Source organism: Schistocerca nitens, chromosome 6 (genome assembly GCF_023898315.1).
Source record: "Schistocerca nitens isolate TAMUIC-IGC-003100 chromosome 6, iqSchNite1.1, whole genome shotgun sequence".
Classification (NCBI taxonomy): Eukaryota; Metazoa; Arthropoda; class Insecta; order Orthoptera; family Acrididae; genus Schistocerca; species Schistocerca nitens.
Genome location: NC_064619.1, coordinates 627,261,121 through 627,284,791, shown reverse-complemented (window position 1 = coordinate 627,284,791; position 23,671 = coordinate 627,261,121). Strand labels below are relative to the sequence as shown.

The 23,671-nt window shown below is 37.7% G+C and overlaps 1 protein-coding gene across 1 annotated transcript in view; it reads left to right on the top strand.

Moving 5' to 3' along the window:
• Positions 1-17,178, top strand: part of LOC126263151 (metallophosphoesterase 1) — a 151,951-nt gene extending 134,773 nt beyond the window's left edge. The window contains exons 8-9 of the mRNA XM_049960183.1: positions 1,109-1,249; positions 16,762-17,178. Coding sequence (XP_049816140.1) covers positions 1,109-1,249; positions 16,762-16,923 — 303 coding nt within the window. The 3' untranslated portion in view covers positions 16,924-17,178. The remainder of the gene's footprint in view (positions 1-1,108; positions 1,250-16,761) is intronic.
• Positions 17,179-23,671: the final 6,493 nt, after the last annotated feature.

The window sequence follows — 23,671 nt, the reverse complement described above, 5'->3', positions numbered from 1 at the left end:
TACATATAGCCACATTTTCCTGTATTCATTCAGTTCTTTTATTTTATTAAAATTCTCATGTAATGCATATAGACTATAGTTACAACTATTAAGTCTTTCTTTTAAATAGCACTTGCATTACTTTCTACGTTTAATACCTCTTGAAGTTGTCTCATCAGGTACTATTTTTTATTTTACTTGGTTCATTTATTTTATGCAAACTGTTACATAGGCACAGTTTTGGGTATAATGTTAATGTTTTTCCTGTTTGCTCTTTATATATTTGTATATTGTTCAGCTTTTTATTTTTAAAATGCAGTACCACCACACTCTCATAGATGGCATTTACTTTATGTTCCCTCACACTCCTCAATTTTCTTGCGTTTATTCATTTCTGTTTGTCTTACAGATATTGCTTAAGTTCCTTGTATATTCTGTAGTTACGTTGATATTGTTTCTTTTAATTGGTTTGTGTACCACTCTCCATGTTTTGTACCTCCTGAACTAGCCTTACCAAGTATTCATTTTATTTTATTAGTTTTGTTTATTAATATAAACTGTTATGCAGGCTTGCTGCTCCAGTATTGTGTTAAAGTTTTTTGCTGTTTATTCCCTTTACATTTATTTACTGTTCAACTTTGTACCTTCTACATTGTATTATGACCACACTGTCAAAGATGTTATTTACTGTACTGTACATTTCTCCTTCAATCTAGATGTGTAACTTCTTTTCCAATACAAATATTGTAACTTCTTTGGTGACAATAGTCAGTAAATGTTTGAAGATGGCCTTGTAAGCAACTTTTCATTTATAATAATGTTGTTCTACCAAGAAGCGACGGAAGATTCAATTAACATATTCATTAAAATTTTACAAGAATTTCCCATTACTGAGCTAACACTTCAAGAGAGATGAAGTTGCCTGCAGATGATAGCTATCAAGATCTTACAAGCAGGAAAAATGAATTACATATCTCTGTATTAGTATACAGAAATGGAAAACTGCTTTGTGTTATTTTATTATGATTGTTAGATTATATGCTGGCCCATGCACATTAATAGCACTTATTAAAGAAATTGTGTTTGTACTGAGTAACACACTGTTCAATTAATATTACTTTTTTTACAGTTGTATGATTATTTAAATCCCAGGCTCGTTGTTACTGGGCACACACACCATGGTTGTCATCTTCTTCATGGGAAAGATATTCATGAGTGGACCATTCCTTCATTCAGTTGGAGAAATAAGAACAACCCCAGCTTTATGTTGGTAAGACAGTGTAATTTTTTGGGTTTTCTTAAAAATAAAACTGTTTATAAGTTTACCATATTAAATTTGAATGTATTGTAACAGTGACTACTCATCATCAACAGTAACAAAATATTAAGGAAAAATTCAGTTACCAGAAAATGTTCTTATACAGGGTATCCCAAACCTTTAGGGCCAAAGTTATGAAGATGGTAGACATTTCTGAAGTATTTACAAAACAGCCAAAAATTAAAATTTAATTTTTTTATTGGCATATACAGTTTACATCTTATTGAAACAATGGAAGCTCATAATAACTGTTCAAAGGGACAACTGCCATTCTCAATGTATACATAACAGTGATGTATAAAAGTTATTGTAGTGTCTCAGTTATGCTTGTTGTTTGTCGTACAGTGGTAATTTGAATGTATTGTAACAGTGGCTACTCATCATCAACAGTAACAAAATATTAAGGAAAAATTCAGTTACCAGAAAATGTTCTTATACAGGGTATCTCAAACCTTTAGGGCCAAAGTTATGAAGATGGTAGACATTTCTGAAGTATTTACAAAACAGCCAAAAATTAAAATTTAATTTTTTTATTGGCATATACAGTTTACATCTTATTGAAACAATGGAAGCTCATAATAACTGTTCAAAGGGACAACTGCCATTCTCAATGTATACGTAACAGTGGTGTATAAAAGTTATTGTAGTGTCTCAGTTACGCTTGTTGTCTGTCGTACAGTGGTACAGGTAGCTGTTAACCACCTCGTAGTTTTTTCATAAATGACCTTGCAATGAAGTGCTAGCAGCGATTAACTGGTTGGTGTATTTGTGACCTTTCCAAAGCCCTTGATTGTGTGGCTCACAAAATTACACTTAGGAACCTTGAGACATTCATTTCAGCCATCCTTTGGAAGTTCTGTGGGGTGACCCAAAGTCACACTCATGGCCGTGATCTGAATCTACGTACTCTTATCGATGTGCAGTGGATGAGATAAATTGTGCCATACTGCTGTGCGGATTTAATTGGAAATGTTTGATGGTGGTCCAGGATTAATTCTGTACACTGCTAAAAATGTAAAATCAGTCTAAGTATAGCTCACCAGTCTCATTTTGATCCATTCCAAAGTTAATAATTAAAAACTATGTAGCAATCTACCCACTTTCTGAAAGATTCTGAGATCCGACCATTGGACTCGAATATGTACACTGCTAACAGTTCTTGCACAACCTCCAACCAGTCACTAGCAACTATCACTGACAATCTCCTCAGCAGCAAAACTGGAATATAGTTCAAAGTCAAGAGGGAAGAGTCACACAAAAACATCACTCTCAAATTTGCCTGGAAACAAATGAAATTTACATGGTATCAGTTAACCTTATCCATGTTCATTCTTTTATCCAACACCACCTCCAGATAGGAAATGCGTCTATGCCCTGCTCTGAGGCCTCTTTCTACCTAACAAGTACATGATCACTAATCCACTGCATTCAAAGGACATAGCAACAAAATGCCTAAGACAAATTCCATACCTCCGAATGGGAATTCCATACCTCCGAATGGGAATGCACTTTCAAAAGCTCTGCAGGCTTTCTGTATCAGAAAAATAACTTTGTTGATCACGAAGGATCATAATGTCTGACTTCCGAAGTGCCAACCACTTAAAACCACAAACTATGCCCTAGAGAATCCAAGAATTGCCATGTCAACCCCATGGAGAGTGCTGGCAATCGCCCCCCCCCCATCTCTCCCTGCCCTCCCCCCTCACACCCTTTGTTTGCTCCAGACCAACCTTTCAGCCAGTGAGACAGGTTGCAGACAGTTTCGTTGGTCATTCTCAGTTCACACTTTCTGTGAGAAGTGTTAGAACATTCCCTGTGAGTGTTGGAAAAACAGAACATGATGGGAATTAATTTTCCTTGATGAGCCTAGTCATTGCTGACCCCTCCGCATTTTGGAGGATGAGGGAAAGACTCAGCCTACTATCTCCAGGCTGAAGAAACTCTCTTTCCCTTGTGTACACAATAGCCACCAAAATGAGCAAACAGGCCTGATCCAGAAATGATATGTTATAATCTTAAGTGTTGTGGCATTCCTCCCGTGTGGATGGGATCTAACCTCCATAACAGACTCCAGACTCATTAGAAGACTCCAGCTTAGGCATGAAGATAACCTCAGAATAGGAGAGCATAACATTCGGCCAACTCTTGTTTCTAACCTACATAAATCTTCATCTAATGGCCGTTCAAAAACTGTATTGCATGCTGATGACAGAAGCTTACTAATCGAGGGTCCAACTGTGAATTTCTGTGTTGGTCATGTGCAACACCCATGTTAGCAATATGTGATGTTTTCTTCTCATTCTACATCTACATCTATACTCCGCGAGCCACCTTACAGTGTGTGGCGGAGGGTACTTATTGTACCACTATCTGATCCCCCCTTCCCTGTTCCATTCACGAATTGTGCGTGGGAAGAACGACTGCTTGTAAGTCTCCGTATTTGCTCTAATTTCTCGGATCTTTTCGTTGTGATCATTACGCGAGATATATGTGGGCGGTAGTAATATGTTGCCCATCTCTTCCCGGAATGTGCTCTCTCGTAATTTCGATAATAAACCTCTCCGTATTGCGTAACGCCTTTCTTGAAGTGTCCGCCACTGGAGCTTGTTCAGCATCTCCGTAACGCTCTCGCGCTGACTAAATGTCCCCATGACGAATTGCGCTGCTTTTCGCTGGATCATGTCTATCTCTTCTATTAATCCAACCTGGTAAGGGTCCCATACTGATGAGCAATACTCAAGAATCGGACGAACAAGCGTTTTGTAAGCTACTTCTTTCGTCGATGAGTCACATTTTCTTAGAATTCTTCCTATGAATCTCAACCTGGCGCCTGCTTTTCCCACTATTTGTTTTATGTGATCATTCCACTTCAGATCGCTCCGGATAGTAACTCCTAAGTATTTTACGGTCGTTACCGCTTCCAATGATTTACCACCTATGGCATAATCGTACTGGAATGGATTTCTGCCCCTATGTATGCGCATTATATTACATTTATCTACGTTTAGGGAAAGCTGCCAGCTGTCGCACCATTCATTAATCCTCTGCAGGTCTTCCTGGAGTACGTACGAGTCTTCTGATGTTGCTACTTTCTTGTAGACAACCGTGTCATCTGCAAATAGCCTCACGGAGCTACCGATGTTGTCAACTAAGTCATTTATGTATATTGTAAACAATAAAGGTCCTATCACGCTTCCTTGCGGTACTCCCGAAATTACCTCTACATCTGCAGATTTTGAACCGTTAAGAATGACATGTTGTGTTCTTTCTTCTAGGAAATCCTGAATCCAATCACAAACCTGGTCCGATATTCCGTAAGCTCATATTTTTTTCACTAAACGTAAGTGCGGAACCGTATCAAATGCCTTCCTGAAGTCCAGGAATACGGCATCAATCTGCTCGCCAGTGTCTACGGCACTGTGAATTTCTTGGACAAATAGGGCGAGCTGAGTTTCACATGATCTCTGTTTGCGGAATCCATGTTGGTTATGATGAAGGAGATTTGTATTATCTAAGAACGTCATAATACGAGAACATAAAACATGTTCCATTATTCTACAACAGATTGACGTAAGCGAAATAGGCCTATAATTATTCGCATCTGATTTATGACCCTTCTTGAAAATGGGAACGACCTGCGCTTTCTTCCAGTCGCTAGGTACTTTATGTTCTTCCAGAGATCTACGATAAATTGCTGATAGAAAGGGGGCAAGTTCTTTAGCATAATCACTGTAGAATCTTACAAAATGTGTAAATAGATTGTCTTTATTCACATACAGAACAGTTAAGTAAACTCATTTTGGGCAATAGCCCAAAGATTAAATGATGGGGATAACTGTCTAATCTCTGTAAGTCTCCTGCTCTTACATCAGCTTTAGAGAATCTGTCACTGTTCATTAAGCCATCGAGGGCTTCATTGCTGGGCTGCAGCTGTTGACCAGTGAATCATCTTCTGAATGATCTCCTTGAGGAGCTTTGAGTCATTTCTGAAGTTTCCAGTTAATATCCGAGGACATCTCAAGCTAGATTGGTTGATAGTCTGCGGTCAGAAATCGAATCCTTGATCATCTGATTTGTGAGCATTGCTCACTATCATGAGGCCAGTGCCAAGTAGGATTAATAGAAGAAAAGCAGGAGACCCAATCAAGAGAGAGACCTTTCTTCATGCATTTGTGCAGTAGTGTGTGACCAGTGCAGATATTCATCAAAATCTAGTGGCAGCTGCTACAAGAGAAGTATTTTACACCACAAAGAGGTGTGTTCGAAGAGACAGGAGACATATTACTTCCTTTGATGTACATCTCAAAAAATGATGGGAAAATCAGAAAAAATTGGTGATTACCAACAGTCATTTTTTCCACACATCATTCTCAGCTGCAACAGGAAAAGGGGCAAATCAGTGATATTCTTCCAGCTGCAGCACAAGAAGTCAGTGTAACATGCCAGAACAATGCAGCTGTGTATAAGTTCATTTACTCTCAGTGTGCTGTTATAATGTTATGCTGACGACAACTTAGTTGCTAGTGGGTTCCCTTGAAATGAGTAGAACCAAAGTTTCTGTCATCCTCTGTCATAGCCTTTTCTGTTATACTCTTATATGGCTTTGATTCAAATGGACTCTGTTTTGTTAACAAATATGTATATGTGTCTGCAGGGAGTGCATTCCAAATAATCACATTACATACAACAGGGGAAAAATCGGAAAGAGGTGTACCAACCATAACAAGATGATCCTTTGTTGGAATATGTCTGGAATACAAACTAATTATGTGGCTGTTCCACTCTATAACACATATGTACATGCTCCAAAATTTCTGTAAACCATGCTGTGACAACATGTAGTACTTACAGTCTGTCGCCAAACTCATTGGGCTATGCAGCATAGTTACCAGAAGATGAGCTTGTTGCTCTTTTCATCCATTAAGGAATCAATTTAACTTTAATTACAATCACTATGAAATAACAAATTTCTTTTTTAGTTTTATACCACAGAATAATAATATTATTATGCCAACCTAATCACAGCAAACACTTCTCAAGTACATTAAAAATACAAATAGTAATTTGTCATGTTCCCACATCACCCCCTCCTCAGTAGCGTATTAATTTTTAGGACTTCAACTAATATTGCTGGAAATCTAATTTCACAACCAGCTCTTGTTGTTCTTGGTTTTTCACCTTCTGTAGAATCTGGTTGTTGGTCCTGTGTGCTGGTGATTTAACTGGAGTGCCTTCAGGGTGTGTATTATTATTATTCATCAGGTACACATGTTTCAATCAGTCAGTGGAGATAGTCTTTATCTGGTCTTTCGCTTTAAGTCCAAAAAGTTTTTAGGTTCCTTTCAGTCGCTTCCTATGGGCCTTCATCTGGAGGCTCTAACGCCTTCTTCACTCAGTCAACCCATACAAACACATGTGTTGAGTTGCTGAGGTCCTTATGTATGAAAGGTCCTTCTTTTGCTGTGTGGAAATATTGAACCAATTTCAGATGATTCATATATTGCTTCAGTTGTGACACAAATTGGGGTAAGTCTGAATCCCTCTTTGCGCCACACTCGCATAAACAATTTCTGCAATTGTAACTTTAGTGTTTTCTCGAATTGAGCATCAAAGACCAAGAAGGATTACCGTTATTACTTGAGTCCATTTAGCAATTGCATTGGCACAAATGGCTGCTCCAAGTGTCTGATCAAATGTTTCAATTTTTGCATTTGATTGAAGATAATATGCTGTAGTTTGGGTTTGATTACAACCACATATTTTTGATAGTACTTGAAATAGCTCTGATTTGTCTTCCACGGTCTGTCACTATTTGGTATGGTGTTTCCAATTTGTAACTCTGTCAATGCAAGGTTAAACGAGAAGTATATTCTCCTGAAAGGAGGTATTGGTCCTACCAGGTCAAGGTGAATTATTTTGAAGCATTCATCAGGACAGGGAAATGGTCCTAATGGCACTTGAACATGTGGTGATACTTTATTTTTCTGAAAAGCCGTACATGTTTTAGCCTGATTTCTGACATCTTTTTTTATATCGGTCCAGACAAACCGTGATTTGATTATTTTTACAGTTGTCTTAATGCCCAGTCTGTTCCTTTTAACAGATACCTGAAATATTTGACAGCCATGTATATTCTAAGAAGCTCCCTGTCATACTTGGAATACTTCCTTCATGCTGTTATGAACTGTTTTGGAAAAACAAAGGTCAATTGATATCCACTGTCTATCTTGCCACTGCTGCAGTGCAGCACCTGTCGCAAAATCTGGTGAAACCACAAACATAGCAAGTTGATTGTGCAATCCAGGAAATGTCAAAAGCATAGAATTTGCAAGATCTTCTTTGCATTTTTGGAACTGAGCAATTGCTTCTTCTGTCCAGTCAATACATCTTCGGTCATTTTTAGTTGCACCTGTCAAGTGATCATTCAGCAAAGCTTGGTTTTCAGCAGCATGTTCCAAATGCCCACGATAGAAGTAGATGATCCCCAGTAATGTTTATTATTGTTGCAACCCTTTCCAGATCTGGCTTTGTCCCTGCAGGTGTAATTAAATGTCCTAAGAATGTTAGCTGTTGTACACTAAATACTGATTTTCCAACATTTATTACAGGACCATATTCATTCAACTGCTTAAAGAGTGAGTTTAGATGCTCAACATGTAGCTCTGGAGATTCTGATGCTAGTAAAATATTATCCAAATACAGGAAACAAAAATCTAGTTCTCTTAGAACGTCATGTAAAAATCACTGAAATGTGCTGAGTGCATGACGAAGTCCGAAGGGCATATAATGAAACTCACAAAGACCAAAAGGTGTAATAATAGCTGTCTTTGGGTTGTCTTCTTTGGAATTTGATAATAAGCTTTTAGTAGCCCTGTCTTTGAAAATATATTTTTATTTTGAAGGATAAAATTTACATCATCAACTCATAGAATTGGATTACGGTCTGGGAGAGTCCTGTCACTCAGATGACAATAATCTCCGCACACTCACCACTGATCATTTGGCTTCAAACAAGGTGTAGTTAACAGAAACAAAAATTCTTTTTTAGCAATTTGGAATTTGTGTGGGTCGAATCTACGAGCCTTACTGTATTTTGGTGGACCACTGGATGTAGTGGTGTAATGCTGCACTTCAACAGCATTGGTACTATGGTTGGTTTTGTTAGTTCAGGAAATCTTTTCAAAAGTTTAGAAAACTGACATATTGCATAGAGTGAGCTTACTGAGTCTTTAGCATTCACAGTGGTTACTTCTGCTGAAATGTTTAATTTCATGATGTTGTCTATGAACTTTTTATTTTTGAGATCTACTAGTAAACCATGATGATGAAGGAAATCAGCCCCCAGTATAACTTTTGATATGTCTGCAACAATGAATGGCCATTGAAAATTTTGTTTAAGCCTCAAATCTATGGTTATCAGCTTGGAACTGTAAGTTTTTATCTCGGAACCATTTGCAGCATAGAGATTGAAGTCAGAATGTTTACTTTCTTGCCTGTTGAAACTGGTATAACAAACAAATCTGCACCACTATCTACAAGAAAGTATCTTCCACTATTGTGATCTTTAACAAACAGACAATATTGGGAGCTTGATACAGAACTGGGGTAGAACACTCAGCCGCTGTTGTGTCTACCACTTCTAGTTTTCCTTGTTTGGCCACTGACAAGTTTTTCAAGCTTACAGCATGTGCCAAATTTAAAATGATAGTAGCAGTACTTTCCATTTTTGTTGAATTTTGCTTTGCTTCTACTTCCACTGTGCGATCTTTGCCTGCTTAGTTTTCAAAGCATTTTTATCTCGTTTTCCAATTCTTCAATTCTTAAGAGAAGGTCTTTCACTGATGTGTTCGACAGTGTTGACAGAATGGACTGAACTAATGCAGTGTGAACCTCCTCAATAGGATGCATGTCGATCATACGATCTGCCATTTGAGCAATCATATCCTCTGTTTCGTCATATATAACTAAAATACTGTGAATGCTATTAGGAAGTTTGTCAAGCCAAAGTGTTTTCAAGATCTTGTCTGACACATGAGTACCAGCATAGCCCCACATTTTCCTTAATAACTGGCTAGTTATAACCCACTCAAGAGTTTTTTAATTTAACACTCTTCACTTCCTTCAAATATGGTCAAAAGTCATTCTTTTGCAAGAGAATATTTATTGTTCGCATCACTTGTAATTAGGTCCCAGGCATTTCCAACAAATTTTGGCTCCAGCTAACCGAGTAAATAGTTAAATTTAGTCACTTCAGTAGCTATACCAGTGACTGTAAATTCCGCTTTGGCTAGACGGACCCAGATGTCTGGCTTTTCTGTCCAAAATGATGGTAGCTAATGCTTACCTTATCAATTTCCAACTTGCATTCAGGATTATTACTTTCAGGTCCATTTACTGTTGACATTTTGTGCATTTTTTAAATACAGTATGCGCTGAATTCAAGTTGAAAAATTAAGTGAAAATTTCGCCGCAACTAGCTTGCAAATGTTGTCGTCTCACCATTCATTTTGGGGGCACCAATTTGTTGCTCTTTATGTTCATTAAGTACTCAGTTTAACTAGATTTTTCAGTTCATTTTATTTTGTTATCACAAACAGGAGGATGTCGTTATCAGGAGAAAGAAAACTGGCATTCTACGGATCGGAGTGTGGAATGTCAGATCCCTTAATCGGGCAGGTAGGTTAGAAAATTTAAAAAGGGAAATGGATAGGTTAAAGTTAGATATAGTGGGAATTAGTGAAGTTCGGTGGCAGGAGGAACAAGACTTCTGGTCAGGTGAATACAGGGTTATAAATACAAAATCAAATAGGGGTAATGCAGGAGTAGGTTTAATAATGAATAAAAAAATAGTAGTGCGGGTAAGCTACTACAAACAGCATAGTGAACGTATTATAGTGGCCAAGATAGACACGAAGCCCATGCCTACTACAGTAGTACAAGTTTATATGCCAACTAGCTCTGCAGATAATGAAGAGATTGAAGAAATGTATGATGAGATAAAAGAAATTATTCAGGTAGTGAAGGGAGACGAAAATTTAATAGTCATGGGTGACTGGAATTCGACAGTAGGAAAAGGGAGAGAAGGAAACATAGTAGGTGAATGTGGATTGGGGCTAAGAAATGAAAGAGGAAGCCGTCTGGTAGAATTTTGCACAGAGCATAACTTAATCATAGCTAACACTTGGTTCAAGAATCATAAAAGAAGGTTGTATACATGGAAGAACCCTGGAGATACTAAAAGGTATCAGATAGATTATATAATGGTAAGACAAAGATTTAGGAACCAGGTTTTAAATTGTAAAACATTTCCAGGGGCAGATGTGACCTCTGACCACAATCTATTGGTTGTGAACTGTAGAGTAAAACTAAAGAAACTGCAAAAAGTTGGGAATTTAAGGAGATGGGACGTGGATAAACTGACAGAACCAGAGGTGGTAGAGAGTTTCAGGGAGAGCATAAGGGAACAATTGACAGGAATGGGGGAAAGAAATACAGTAGAAGACGAATGGGTAGCTCTGAGGGATGAAGTAGTGAAGGCAGCAGAGGATCTAGTAGGTAAAAAGACGACAGCTAGTAGAAATCCTTGGGTAACAGAAGAAATATTGAATTTAATTGATGAAAGGAGAAAATATAAAAATGCAGTAAATGAAGCAGGCAGAAAGGAATACAAACGTCTCAAAAATGAGATTGACAGGAAGTGCAAAATGGCTAAGCAGGGATGGCTAGAGGACAAATGTAAGGATGTAGAGGCTTCTCTCACTAGGGGTAAGATAGATACTGCCTACAGGAAAATTAAAGAGACCTTTGGAGAAAAGAGAGCCACTTGTATGAATATCAAGAGCTCAGATGGAAACCCAGTTCTAAGCAAAGAGGGGAAAGCAGAAAGGTGGAAGGAGTATATAGAGGGTCTATACAAGGGCGATGTACTTGAGGACAATATTATGGAAATGGAAGAGGATGTAGATGAAGATGAAATGGGAGATACGATACTGCGTGAAGAGTTTGACAGAGCACTGAAAGACCTGAGTCGAAACAAGGCCCCGGGAGTAGACAACATTCCATTAGAACTACTCACGGCCTTGGGAGAGCCAGTCTGGACAAAACTCTACCATCTGGTGAGCAAGATGTACAAGACAGGTGAAATTCTCTCAGACTTCAAGAAGAATATAATAATTCCAATCCCAAAGACAGCAGGTGTTGATAGATGTGAAAACTACCGAACTATCAGTTTAATAAGTCACAGCTGCAAAATACCAATGCGAATTATTTACAGATGAATGGAAAAACTGGTAGAAGATGACCTCGGGGAGATCAGTTTGGATTCCGTCGAAATGTTGGAACACGTGAGGCAATACTGACCTGACGACTTATCTTAGAAGGAAGATTAAGGAAAGGCAAACCTACGTTTCTAGCATTTGTAGACTTAGAGAAAGCTTTTGACAATGTTAACTGGAATACTCTCTTTCAAATTCTAAAGGTGGCAGGGGTAAAATACAGGGAGCAAAAGGCTATTTACAATTTGTACAGATGGCAGTTATAAGAGTCGAGGGGCATGAAAGGGAAGCAGTGGTTGAGAAGGGAGTGAGACAAGGTTGTAGCCTCTCTCCTATGTTATTCAATCTCTATATTGAGCAAGCAGTAAAGGAAACAAAAGAAAAATTTGGAGTAGGTATTAAAATCCATGGAGAAGAAATAAAAACTTTGAGGTTCGCCGATGACATTCTAATTCTGTTAGAGACAGCAAAGGACTTGGAAGAGCAGTTGAACAGAATGGACAGTGTCCTGAAAGGAGGATATAAGATGAACATCAACAAAAGCAAAACGAGGATAATGGAATGTAGTCGAATTAAGTCGGGTGATGCTGAGGGAATTAGATTAGGAAATGAGACACTTAAAGTAGTAAAAGAGTTCTGCTATTTGGGGAGCAAAATAACTGATGATGGTCGAAGTAGAGAGGATATAAAATGTAGACTGGCAATGGCAAGGAAATCATTTCTGAAGAAAAGAAATTTGTTAACATCGAGTAAAGATTTAAGTGTCAGGAAGTCGTTTCTGAAAGTATTTGTATGGAGTGTAGCCATGTATGGAGGTGAAACATGGACAATAAATAGTTTGGACAAGAAGAGAATAGAAGCTTTCAAAATGTGGTGCTACAGAAGAATGTTGAATATTAGGTGGGTAGATCACGTAACTAATGAGGAGGTCTGAATAGGATTGGGGAGAAGAGGAGTTTGTGGCACAACTCGACTAGAAGAAGGGATCGGTTGGTAGGACATGTCCTGAGGCATCAAGGGATCACAAATTTAGCATTGGAGGGCAGTGTGGAGGGTAAAAATCGTAGAGGGAGACCAAGAGATGAATACACTAAGCAGATTCAGAAGGATGTAGGTTGCAGTAGGTACTGGGAGATGAAGGAGCTTGCACAGGATAGATTAGCATGGAGAGCTGCATCAAACCAGTCTCAGGACTGAAGACCACAACAACAACATCACACCCAGCAAGAAACATTAATTACAATCACCATGAAATAATAAACTTCTTCTTTTTCTGTTTTATTCCAGAGAATAATATTATTGTGCCAAGATTATCGTGGCAAACACTTTTCAAACATGTTAAAAATACAAATTGTAATTTTTTATGTTCCCACAAGTTTCTGGAATGTGGGTACTTCACACTGGATAAAACATAATTGGGGGTCGGGGGAGGGAACTATGGAAGTGTGTTTGAAACATAGTGCACACACAGCCACTTCTATGCCCACAACTTGCTGCACAAAGGTTCATTGAAGTCAGTTGTTGAGAGAGATAAGAAAACAGCTTCTTATACCACATTTCATGTAGGGCCCATAACATTAAGGTTTGGTGATAAGCTGCTACAACTGTAAACAGAACCATTTAATATCAAATGAGGTATCATTGGATTTTCAGAATCACCAGGAAAGAAGGCTAAACAGAGCTTCAGTTGGGACATCTATGCCACTACTGGTGCACAGAGCAATGAGTGTGTTTAGTAATAGGTTTTAATTAAAAGACACTACTAAAAATTGAATAACTTACAGTAAAAGGATCTCAAGTCAGATAATGAGAATGGTTATAAAAACAAATAAATACATTTCTTCAAAATGATAAGCTTACTCTCCAACACTCTCACATCCAAATATATGTTATCATCATCTAACGGGGTGAGCCTGTTTGAAAGTGTCGTCTTTCCCATTAATCCCCATCTTAAGTTATACATTCTTAAATATTTCTGTAGCACCTACCACTAGGAGATAAACAATTTTATTCTAAAGTATTCAGGAAAGCAATATCTGCTTTGAAAATATCGATACTTATGTTCATAAAACAAAATATTCATCCTACCTGCATCAGCATTAATATGGTAAAGTAGCACATAATTCTTATGAAGGAAAAAGATAGCAGACATAATGCTACTGATATGACATTCAGGGTACTGAACTTCTGAGATACTCAAGCTTCCAAACAGCTTTATGTGTTAGTGAAATGTGTCATTATTCCTATCTGGGACTGATAAATTACAACAACCATTAGGATAATTCATAAAGTTGTGTTAGTTATGTGGTATGTCCAGAAAGTAAGTACTGTTGTGGAAAAAACACACAAAAATAGTTTTCTTTCACACCAAAATTTATTTTTACAAGAAAGGGCATTTCTTAAACTATTTTTCTATGTAGTTTCCACCATTGTTCAGCCATTTGTCATATCAGGAAGCCAATTTTCTATACTCTCTTCATAGAAAGATGCCACCAGTGAAGACACCAACTACTGAACACTGTTTCTTGTGTCATCGTTGTTGTCAAACCACCTTGCTCCAAAATCACACTTCAAGTTGAAGAACAAGTGCTAGTCAGAAGTTGCAATGTAAGAGTTGAACTGCTCCCAACAGAACTGCTGAATAAGGTTTTGACTGACTCCAGCAGAATAGGGATGTGCATTGTCATGAAGCATCACAATACCTTGTCCAAACATTCCATGCCTTTTGTTTTGAATTGTATACCCAAGTTTCCTCAATGTTTCACAGTATCATACCGCATTGATATTTTCACGTCTGGGGAGGAACTCAATAAGTGTAATGCCAGTCTGCTCCAGAACACAGTGCACATGTGCTGACATTATTTTCAATTTTAATAATATTAGGAAAGGGCAGATTGCTACTCACCATACAGAAGACCCATTGAGCGGCAGACAGGCACAATGATGCCTGATCTGGACTTGGGGCCAAAACACCCTTTGCTCATTTCTTCACAACCTCAACACCTTCTCTCCCATACACTTCACCTGGTCCTCCTCAATACAGTGCACACCCTTCCTCGAAATCAACCTCCTCCTCTTTGATGGCTCCATCCACACCTTTGTCCACATTAAACCCACTAACCACCAACCGTACCTGTGTTGTGACTGCTGCCATCCATTCCACATAAAAAAATCACTCCAATACAGTCTTTCCACCCAGTAATGGCATATTAGCAGTGACAAGAACTCCTTTTCGTATTATGCTGTTAGGTCTCACCAAGGCCTTTACAGACAGGCACTATTCTCCAAACCTAGTCCACAAACAGATTACCTCTGCTATCCCCCCCCCCCCCCTCCTGCCCACACCATACCCCCAATACTTCCACCACCCAGAAGAGCCAACTACAAACCCCTGATTGAACTACTGAACCACATCCTTCATCAGGATTCTGAATATCTATCATGAGGCCCTGACATGAGGTACATCCTCCTAAAGTTCTTTCCCACCCTCCTAAAGTGGTGTCCCATCACCCACCCAACTTCCACAACATCCTAGTTGATGCCACTCTCAATCCCAGCCCATTGCCACATGCATCATATCACTGTGGAGGACCCAGGTGCAAGACGTGCGCAATCCACCCACCCAGCATTTACTATTCCAGTCCTGTCACAGGCTTATCTTACCCTATCAGAGCCCAGGACCCCTGTGAAAGCAATAATATTGTATACCAACTCTGCTGCAACCATTGAACAGCTTTTTATATTGGTATGATTACCAACGAGTTCCACCAGGATGAACGGCCACTGCCAAACTGTGGCCCAAAGCACAACATGCAGCTGAACCTAACATGCCTGATTTCAGTGGCTGCTTAACAATTTGGGCCATATGCTTCATCCCCTCCAGCAACAGCTTTTCTGAATTGCACAGGTGGGAGTTATCCTTACAACACACTCTCTGCTGTCAAAATGATTCCAACCTCAACCTACGGCAACCTACTGTTCCCACACCCACCACCCAACAGTTTGCACCGCTTCGCCCTGTCAACTCCTCCTTTTTTACATTCCTTCACCCTCTTTGTGTGACACCCTCTGCCATTGTATGCATCATCCTTTCCTCTTCCCTGTTCTCCTCCTTTTCTGTTCCTTTCCCTTTCCGTTTTCCATTTTTGACACTACAGCACACCTCCCGATGCTACACCAGGCAGTCTCTAGTCCCTGCATGTCCCGTCAGACAGTGCTCTCTTCTCCTCTCATTGATACTCTGCTGTTCATCCCACTTCCCCACCCCACTCCAGATTACTATTCAACATGGTAGTCATATTACATTCGCAGTTGCTGGTGGTAGTGGTCATGTGTGTGTGATGTGTGCTTGTTTGTGTGAATGGGTGTGTTTGCTGAAGAAGGCTTTTGCCAAAAGCTGTAATGTGTAACAGTCTTTTCGTTGTGCTGTCTGCAAATCAACATGTCATCTTTATGGTGAGTAGCAATTTATTCATTTCCTAATATTGTTGCTATTCCAACCTGGAGTTTCGATTGTTTGTTTTGAATTTTTATTTTTTGGGAGTTCATCGGTGCCTTCACTCCATTGACTGTTGTTTTGATTCTGGAGTGACATGACGAACCCAAGTTTCATCACCAGTCACAATTATGTTTAAGAATTCACCACCCTCATTACTGTATTGGTAAGAAATGTCAAAGCACTGTCAAGTCGCTTCATTTCGAATGATCGGTAATGAATGTAATCGCAGCACAATCTGATTGTAATGGCATCAGTGGAGAGAAAATGAACAGATTGTGGAACTTCGATGCTAGTGCTGTGGTGATGGTAGAACGAAATGGTACTTCCAGAATGAGATTTTCACTCTGCAGCGGAGTGTGCACTGATATGAAACTTCCTGGCAGATTAAATGTCTCGGTCGGGCACACAGTTTTAATCTGCCAGGAAGTTTTGAAATGGTACTTACTTTCTGTACATGCGTCATAATCATCGTATGATCTTAAGTATTTTTATAATAAGTGATCAGTTGTCATTGTTAAAAAGTTTATGATTATTTCATGTGTCTGTAAAAACATACATTAGATTAATGGAAGTTGTCAGGATCTGATTCTGAATTCTGTGTTATATACCTCTACTTTGTGTTAGTTTGTTACCGTGTGTTTTTGACTCATGACTATCTCTATATACAACCCTTTTTTGTTGTCTGTTGGCAGGCTGTATTTACGCCAAACAATTATGCAGTTTCAAAATGTATGATGCCTCAAGAGTCAACAATAATAAGCATTTACATCTTTGGTGCAACGTCAATTGCTTTATGGATTATTCTAACTTACCGAAGGTTTTGTCGTCGTACTCGATGGTTTAAACGGAAATAAAATTGTATTTTGTTGTTTGAAATTTCACAGATTAAGAGCATATTTCAGTAATTCTGCAAATATTATTTTCAGAATTGTATGTGAGTCTTACAAATAATCTATCTGTACAGATGATTTAAATCCAGTTTTACTTAATGAAATTTGTTATTTTTTTTTAAACCTTTTATCTTCTGTGGATGTCCTTTCCTACCTGCACAATATTTTGGTTGATTTCTTAAACATTTGGATGCCCTGACTTTTATGTCTTACTACCGTTCACTTGTGAATTAGCAATAGTTATAAATTTTTCCCAAACTTTCAAAAAATGGGGAGTACAAAATAAAAACTTCGTAATTTGAGTTAATAATATATTGTCATATTTTTTACAATCTTAAACATGTTAAATAAAAGAACAATTTTGTTAAAGTTTTTTGCATAATTACTCATTTCCTGTTAAACCCCAGTAAAATTTTTGCAGCAAAGGTAAAGCTGAGAAACAAACTCTTTCATGTAGAAGAGGGAGTTTTACATTCTAAGGATATTCTATTGTTTTGCCCTCAGTTTTGGAGGAGTGCATGACAACACTTCATACTCCCATCCCAACTTCTATGATTTTCTTTATTTTCTGTTGAAATGTGAATATATATTCTTAGATGCAGTTAGGACTCCCAAGGACTATGTTTAACATGTACTTCTCCATAGCTGGCTTTTTCTACTCCCAAAACCTCTTCATGTTCTGGCTTCTGGTCTCCATCAGCCAGTGTGTTAGGATACTCTGCTATTTTCCAAGTTTATGAATGTGTGTGTGTCATTTATTTGCACATGTCTTTGTGCATTGTGTCTTCCAGTTTGTCATAGCTTCCGTAAGTCCTTTGCTACATCTTTCATACATATTGTGGCGCACTTGCTTTGCTTAGAGTGTTCTCGGATTCTTCTGGTAAGTCTTTTGATGACCATCCTGTACATATGCATGACAAAGTTCAGCCTTCTTTTTCTCAGTCCATCTGTCAGTTCATTGCTCCATATTTACAATTCTTTATTTTTTTCTGTTTCCACTTGCCCAGGTAATTGAATTTATCTACACTATAACTATTCTGCAAATTGTTTTCAATCCATCATTTACATTCATTACTTCTGTCTTTTCATATAATCAACATGTTCACATCTTGTAAGGTACACATGCTGTGCTGTGGGGACGATCCATAAGGTTGGAAATGATGAACACGCTTCTTCAAAGATCCAATCACAGTGTAGACACTTTTATTGTTCCAGGATGATTGATTTCAACAGACTTGAGCTGCTGTCTGATCTTATGGAACTTGTTAAAATTGCCATGTTACATTACATGAAGCCAAAGTACAAAAGGTACATCCCATGTGTACATGCCCTGATAGAAATCCAATTGATAAAATGCTCATAGTTGATAAAATGCTCATAGTTGATAAAATCCTCATACCGTCCATGCATATTAGTGGCAAATATGGCTCTGCCAAGTTTGCTGTGCCAAGTGCTGTATGGCAAGCTTGGGAGAGTCATGTTTGCCACCAATATGCATGGATGGTATGAGGATTTTATTAACTCTGTATTTTATCAACTACGAGCATTTTATCAACTGGATTTTTATCAAGATATGTATATGTGAGGAGTGTCTTTTATGCCTTGACTTTATGTAATGTAATGTAACATGGCAATTTTATTACATGCTCTGTAAGATCAGATGATGTCAGCATAAGACTATTGAAACTGCTTTTCTTGGAACAATAAAAATATCTACACTATGATTGCGGCATACAAAATGTAACACTATGATTGCGGCATATAAAATGTATTCTTAATTTCCATTTTCATATTTATTTACTGGGCTTTTTCATGCAACATTTGTAACATAATCTTTTTCTGATCTTCTTTTTCAATTAGGATAATTGAATCATCAGTGAATGCTAAAAAATCTGTGTTCATATTGCCATTCCTGTAACCCACTCTCTTGAATTTTGCTGTCTATTATCATATTATACCAGGCGAGGTGGCACATTGTGTAGCACACTAAACTTGCATTCAGGAGGATGACAGTTCAAACCCACATCTGGCCATCCTGACTTAAGTTTTCTGTGATGTACATAAATCACTTCAGGCAAGTGCCAGCATGGTTCCTTTGAAAGGACAAGGCCAATTTCCTTCCCTAATCTGAGCTTGTGCTCCATCTCTAATGATCTCATTGTCAACAGAACATTAAACATTAATTTCCTCTTGCCCCCCCCCCCCCCCCTCCTCCTGTTCCTCTCAGATTATTTTCTTCAAAAATTGCCTAAAAAGTATTTGTGTTAAGTCTGTCACCCTGTGTCACTCCTGTCATGACCTCAAAAAGGTGTGATATTTCTTCCTTGAATTCTAGTTCAGATTGGCATATGTGTTTCCCTGATCAGCAGTCTGATCTTGTGATTTACTCTGGATTCATCTAAGATTTTAAACAGATTTTGTCTTTAATGTTATCCATTTTTTGGACGTGAGGTAGACATTGTTAACTAATATGTGGTGGTACTCATTTATTTTAAATGCACTTTCTCAATACAGTGCTCTCACCATCAGCTTGTTGGCATTCAGCTCAAATGATTACAACACTAAAACTAACAATGCCTTTGCAGAGTTCATAAAGTCCAATGAGCCACAGATCCTTGTCTTACATCAAAATTGTCCACATCTATCTTTGTCAGTCCCATTACACACTACAACAGTGCACCAGCACAGCTGATGAGGTTGATACAACATAGTGTGAGGTTGTGGTGTGTGGTGGGGCTCATAAAGACAGAAGTGGACGATTTTAATATAGGACAAGGGCCCGTATTCCAGTGTGTTTTATGAATACTGCAAATTTGTTGCAAGAATTTTTCTTGAGCTGAATCTCGATAACCTGATGATGTGAGCCTTGTCTATCCAAAACCATATTTGAAAGGTGTGAAATACTTTAAAGCAGGTGAGTGCTACCAAGCATTACTGATCAAGTTTGTCTGTCTAAAGAGTGCTATGTCTTCACTGAAATATACAAATGCCAATATTGTCATCTTGTTTCTTTGTTTATTAATTTTGTGATGGACATTGCGTATCTGTTTAGTGCTTTACATAACTTTTCTAAATCCTACTATTCTGGTTTTCTGTGTGCTTTTTAACTCTGTTTACCAGGAGTTTTGAGAGGATCTTGAAGGAGACTCATAACTGAGATATTACTCTGTAGTTGTTAAAGCCTTTTGGGTATCCTTTTCATGTAATGGGCACATGATTTCCATCTTCCAATCATCTGATATTTTCTCCTTTTTCCAGATATCTTTTATGAGTAGTGGCATTTACTACCATATTATTATTTGCACATTTATCGTTTCAGCAAATTCCTGATCTTCCCATGTTGTGTTATTGTTCTTGAACCACTGGATTGCCATTGTTACCTCTTCTTGGAGTATCTCTTCTGATTGTTCATATTTCTTAACTGCACTTGGTTCTTGTTTCTCTTGTGGTACTGCAGTGTTCAACAGATTTTGATATTATCTTTAATATTTACTGCCACTCTACTAGTTTGTTCTCTGGTAGTTAATTATCTCTCATTCACATACAGAATGCACCCATGTTAATTTTTCTAAAGTTTTCTTTTAATTCATCTTGTTTGGATTGGTGTGCTTGTCTTTTGACCCCTCAGTGTACTCTTGTCGTCCATTTTCTAGGTGCTTTAAATCAATCTCAATTACACCCCGTCTAATTGCCAGTCCACCACCTACAGGATTCTTGACTATTTACCAGATTGCTTTCACACTCTTGCTTCCACCATCAATTCTTTCTGATGTTTTCTGTGTGTTACTCAATATCTTTCCATGTCCCATACCTCTCTTTTTCCTTCTTATATTTTCCAGTTACTTTTGTGTTATTCATTGTCTATTTGCTTCAGAATTTACTGTTGTCTGCCCCATTTCTTTTTGTTAGATTAAAATTTCACCTTGATCTAAGTGAGCTAATGACCTTATTCTATCTCACTTCCTTTTCTGACTTTAACATTCAGCACCACTTTCATGTTCTTTTTTCTGAAGGCTGTTATCCAGCTGGTATTCACCTGGTTTGGTGATAGCAATGTCCTCATGTTATCAGAAAAGTCTTTCAACATCATGTTACTATTTTTTAGGCTGAATAGCCTGAAGTATTTTGTAAGCTTTTCTTCATTCCAATTGCTTCATTTTGTCTTTTGAGAAACCATCTTCTATGTTTCAGAGTTCCTTTCCCCTGTCTGTCTGTACATTTATATCATGTAGCAGAATTATTACATGACATTGAGATATGTTTAATGTGGCGTCCTCAGGTTCTTCTCAGAACTTTTTAACCTCTCCAGGGTTTTTATGTTCAAAGGAGCATGCCTATATATGCTTTGTTGACAGATCTGAAAGTCAGAATCAATAATCTCTCTTAACTAGTGTATTTTTGTTTAGTGTGAGTATATGTGCTTCTTCTTGATATCTACTTTGAGGTTTTGGGAAACCCTGTCTCTTCGCTACTGCAGTATGTTTTGGGCACCTTAGAATGCAAAAGCCCAGTTCCATCAGTCGTCCTAGTGGGGGACTGTTAAGCTCATGTTGTATCCATTGAAGTAATTTCCATCATGCATGAGCACATGAGTCTTTTGGGAAGTGGTCATCATGCCATCTTCAGTCTTGAAACTAAGGCTGGTAGCCCCAGAGGTTTCTCCTCTGGAGTAAAGGCCACTCCTAATCAGGAATCAGATCTCACTTACTAGGTTTAGTCTACCCCGTATATTTCATTTCCTCAGTAACACTCTTATCTAGGGTATCCTTCTACCCAGGGAAGTTCTCTAAGGGAGATGTAGCAACCCTGGGCCAGTTAAGTGGGTTTTATATGTTATACTGTAGATTGATTTAACACTTGCTGATCACATTAGATAGGCACTTAAAGTCCCATCACAGTCATAAAATTTGTCACATCTCTAATGCCTAGTGTGCAAAGGAAACTTATGTTGATGTTTTGGGGAAAAGACCAACCCAATGGTTCACTAATGACAAATGTTTGCAATCTCTCATTGTCTGCTGTCATGATAAGGCTTAATTTGCCATTACGTAATATTGTTTGAAACAGTTACGGAAGTACAAAACTATTAGACATTTTGCTCTATTTCATCTGATCTTATTGCTCACTCTTTGACCAGTTGCCTAGGCTTCTTTTACCAAACAGATAATGAGTCTTGGGACATTTATACATATTTTTAGTTTCTTTGGGCTGTGATCAGTAAGTGTTTATCTGTTTTCAAAAATAACATGTTTATTTTATCTGAGTGTATTGCACCAAGCATAGTTGATAAATTTAAGTGTGTACATATAGAAACTATAGAGATGTTTCTGTTGTAATGCAAAACTGTTCCATTTGTAGTAGTAAAATTGGTGTGTCATGTAACAAATGTTGTACCTGACTAAGAATATAAATAAGTGATTTTTTAATTTTATATTTATAAAAGTCTCAATTTTTATTGCTTATTGTTAGAATTTCATGTAAACACTTTAGAATTTTTTGTCTTCATATAGATTTGTGGTTGCTTTCTCCTGACATCCGTGTTGTATATTTTTAATGATAAGAGGGGAGAAACAGACCAGAAAATCACATATGTGATGGCTTCTGGGAAACCATACCTTACATTGCATAAAATGATTTTACAGGATGATGAATAAATGTAATGTGGGTGAAAAATATCAGTTCTTTAGGTTATGGTGATGTCTGTTGGAGCGAACCTTGAACTGTATTTTGAAAGCAGTCACAATGTTTGTGTGGTTCAGAGAAGACTTCAGTCTTTTTAAGCAGGTTATCCGTAAGAAGAGGTGTTTAATTTAATTTTATTGTAATTTAATAATATTGGTTTGAAAACTGCAAAAGTACACATAAAATAAAAATTTAAAGCTGGCGATTTCAAGTTTTCATAAAACTATTTCTTATTAAGTATTGTCAAAGCATGGAGAAAAAAGAAAATGGGATTGTTGAATTTTATAGTATGGTGTCCTGGAATTTATGAAATTGTGACTTTGACTGATAGACATATGTGAGGAGCCTTGGGTATTGTTTTGGATAACCCATGTGACTGCAGTGTGTAATATTTAATGTTTTGTATGTAATTTTTAGTGAAAGACAAAATACAAATGCAGAGAAAAATTCCTTGTAGGATGTTTGTAACAGTCTGCTTAATGGAGTTTATTTATATAAAATATGAATTGTGTTAAAATGAAAGAAAAGTGCCTGACTGAAGAAAAATGGTACTTTTTAGTTGGAGAAATAAGTATGGATGTACTGTAACAAACAATGTTAAACTATGAAATTATGACACAGAGTTACCTACAGGAGACAAAAAAAAAGTGATATTGCCGATAAATAGGTGGAGAAGGGAAAGGCACTGTCCTAGTGTATAGAACTATAAGCTGCTTCCTCAGATAGGAGAGATGGATAGGTCTCGCTTTGTCCTCATATCAGGTGGGGCCACCTCTTCCTAGGATCTGAGTGACTTGCTTTGTATTTTTTAACTTTCCCGAACAATTCCTCTCTCCTTCCTGAGAAAGGAACTAATACTTCAAAAAGCTAGGATAGTATCATCTGCTTTCACATGGATTTTTAAACAGTACTAAATTTTTTGCTTGCTGAAGACCAGAAATTCTACCTCCATCTTTTCCCCCACCAAGATAAATTAACGAAACAGTGTTTAGTCTGTTGCAGAAAAATACATATGAAATTATTAAAGTGA